General features: G+C 47.4%; 1 protein-coding gene across 1 annotated transcript in view; it reads left to right on the top strand.

Annotated features, from left to right (window-relative positions):
* The first annotated feature begins 246 nt into the window (after positions 1–246).
* The window catches only part of LOC101569467 (nucleophosmin 1), an 11,466-nt gene continuing 8,881 nt past the window's right edge, over positions 247–2,831 (top strand). The window contains 4 exon segments of the mRNA XM_004648514.2: positions 247–384; positions 2,136–2,215; positions 2,382–2,501; positions 2,738–2,828. Of these exon segments, the coding sequence (XP_004648571.2) occupies positions 327–384; positions 2,136–2,215; positions 2,382–2,501; positions 2,738–2,828 (349 nt within the window). The 5' untranslated portion in view covers positions 247–326.

The following is a 2,831-nucleotide window of genomic DNA, read 5'->3' as shown; positions in this document are numbered from 1 at the left end:
GGCGGCGGAGGGGTGGGGCCGGAGTACGAGTGCGCCTGCTCTGAAGGAGCTCGCGAAGTACCTGGGAGAGGTGGGGGGGCGAGGTAGCAGGAGAGAAGCCTAAGAGCGCTTGCGCGGCGCGGCGACTGTGAGGAGGGGGGGATCCAGAGCACGCGCGATGAGATGAGAGTTGGGTAAGTCTCGCGAGATTTGAAGGGACTATATATGAGCGCGAGGAGCCCGCGTCCTTTCCCTGGCGTGATTCCGTCCTGCGTGTCTGTTCTGAGGAGCAGTAGTCATTCACTTCCGTCCGCGTTCTCTCCCACCTAAGTGCGCGCCACCACTCCATGGAAGATTCGATGGATATGGACATGAGCCCCCTGAGGCCCCAGAATTATCTCTTCGGTAACTGCCTCGGGGAAAACGTCGGAGCGAGGCCGAGCGGGGCCTGGTGCTTGGGGGGAGGGGGCGGGACTGGAACGGAGGCTTGGGCCGGGGAGAGAGCGGAGGAGGCTGGCAGAGGAGCGTGGAGCGGCCAGAGCTCTGGAGGCGAGAAGCGGTGGCCTGAAGCCTGGGGCGTGAGCGGTCCGTGGCCTGGGACCCGCGGTGCGGAAAAACCGGCGGGCTGAAGGGCCGGCTTTTTGTGGTTGGATGGATAGGTGGAGTCCGAGGCGTGGGGTCTCTCTAGGTGTGCAGGATTGTAGGCATCTGCTGCAGCTCGGTGTCTTTACTGCTGGGCCCCAGGTGGTGGTCCAGCCAATTTATGGGGTTGCTGTAGGGAGGCGTAAAGGGAGCCTGGCGTTGTTCTGTAGACCTCCGTGTCTGGAACTTGGACAGAATTGTCCTCTGGTTGCTTCGGCTAGTTACAGGGGGAGGGGAGGTGAAGCTGGGTGTGAGGAGGCCCAGGCGGCTACTCCTGGGAGCACGTGGTTGCCACGTGGTTGGGGGAGGGAGGGGGTGTGGGTTATATTCACATCCGGGGCTTGCTGGTGTCTTGTCATGCCCGAAGCCCGGGGTTCTGTGGTTTAGTTGAGAACTGTTGGCTAGCAATCTGGGGTGAGCTGGATGATTTTGCCAGGATTCTAGAGGTCTTTGTTCTTGTTTCTGTTATCTACTACTATTGCCATTTTGCATCTTCGGAGTACTTGTGTCTCACTGCTGTGAATAGAAGTTTCTCTACATTGCAGATGATAATACCGTTCAGATGTCTTCCCAAATGTAAATGTACAATGTACAAAAGTATCTGAGCCAAGATCCTGAGTATCGTCAGTTCTCTATATGTAGAAGTGAGGTTTTCTGTTTTGGGGGAAGGAAGATGGAGGCTACCAAGTGTGCGTGGAGCGCAGAAAGTTCAAGGGAAATATTCTGCAGGTGGATTTCAAAATCAGGCTACCGCCTTCCTGTCCCCCTTACTCCTATGTCATATACGTTTTTAGGAGAGTCCTACTTTGGTTTTCAGCCACAGTAAATTTAGTGATGTAAGCCTCTTTGTGCTGGAGTTGGACGTGCGAATCCTGGCCCCAGTTTCATCTTGTTGCTTGGCCATGCAGAGATTTGTTAATTGACCGAAGGCATTTGAGTACCGTATGTAGTGGTGACTTTCAGATGCCTGCTAAATGGAATTATGTGAAGTTAACTTTCTGTTTTGCTAACATTTAGGACAATTTTGCTTTTCATGGAATAGGAACAGAGACCAGTTCACTTTTAAGTTTGCACCCGTTTTAGATAATTTAAAAATTTTGTTAACCTTTTGGACCATTCGTCCCACTAAATCCTTGCGCATGTTTCTCTCTGTAGGATGGTAGTTGCCTTTTCATTGTAGTTGAGATTGAAATGGTTAGAAAAAAAGGTGTAATGTGTAAAGTTTTTTTTAATGAGTATTACCTGGTGTATTCATTTGTATTTAAGAATCCAGGAAAGATGATTCTGTATTGTTCTCTGGCAGAGTAGTGAAAAACTAGTCCACAGGGTAGACTTCTTTACCTTGTGGTTTTTGTTTATTTTTTTGCAGAACCAGGGAACTCAGACCCTTTTGCTTGCCAGGGAAGCGCTTATTCTACTGAGCCATCTCCCTGGCCCCACCTTCTGTACCTTGTATTTTACAAAGTCATAAGCCTTGGTACTAATTGTTCTACGATTTGTTTTTTTCTTTGTAGGTTGTGAACTAAAGGCCGACAAAGATTACCACTTTAAGGTGGATAACGATGAAAATGAGCACCAGTTGTCATTAAGAACGGTAATAAACTAAAGTACCCTTCAGAAAATAAGTTATTCTAAATCTCAGCATTTTAGTTCCTACTCACATCGCTTAACATTTTGCCTCTTTGATTATGGGTACTGTATTTTGTAACGAGGTATTGAATATATTCCTCTATATCTGTTCGCTTTTTTGTTATTCACAGGTCAGTTTAGGGGCTGGTGCAAAGGATGAATTGCACATTGTTGAGGCAGAGGCTATGAATTATGAAGGCAGTCCAATTAAAGTAACACTGGCAACTTTGAAAATGTCTGTACAGCCGACGGTAAGTGCACATGAACTTGGGGTTTTATGTGTGGGTTTAGGTCTTTTTAAAGATGCATATCATTTAGATTATTTCAAGGAAATAAAAAGGATGTTTTATTTGCTTCTTTGTTGTAGTAGTCACAGCTACATCTTGTGTCATTGGGATTTTTGGTACTTCTCTGAGTAGGAAAAATAGTTTTTTTGGTTTGGTTTTGTGGGGTTTGCCTGTAATATGTGTTGTACATTTTCTTTCAGGTTTCCCTTGGGGGCTTTGAAATTACACCACCTGTTGTCTTAAGGTTGAAGTGTGGTTCAGGGCCTGTGCATATTAGTGGACAGCATTTAGTAG

This window comes from Octodon degus, unplaced genomic scaffold, assembly GCF_000260255.1.
Source record: "Octodon degus isolate 3935 unplaced genomic scaffold, OctDeg1.0 scaffold00425, whole genome shotgun sequence".
Taxonomy (NCBI): domain Eukaryota; kingdom Metazoa; phylum Chordata; class Mammalia; order Rodentia; family Octodontidae; genus Octodon; species Octodon degus.
This window is presented reverse-complemented; position numbering and strand designations above follow the sequence as displayed.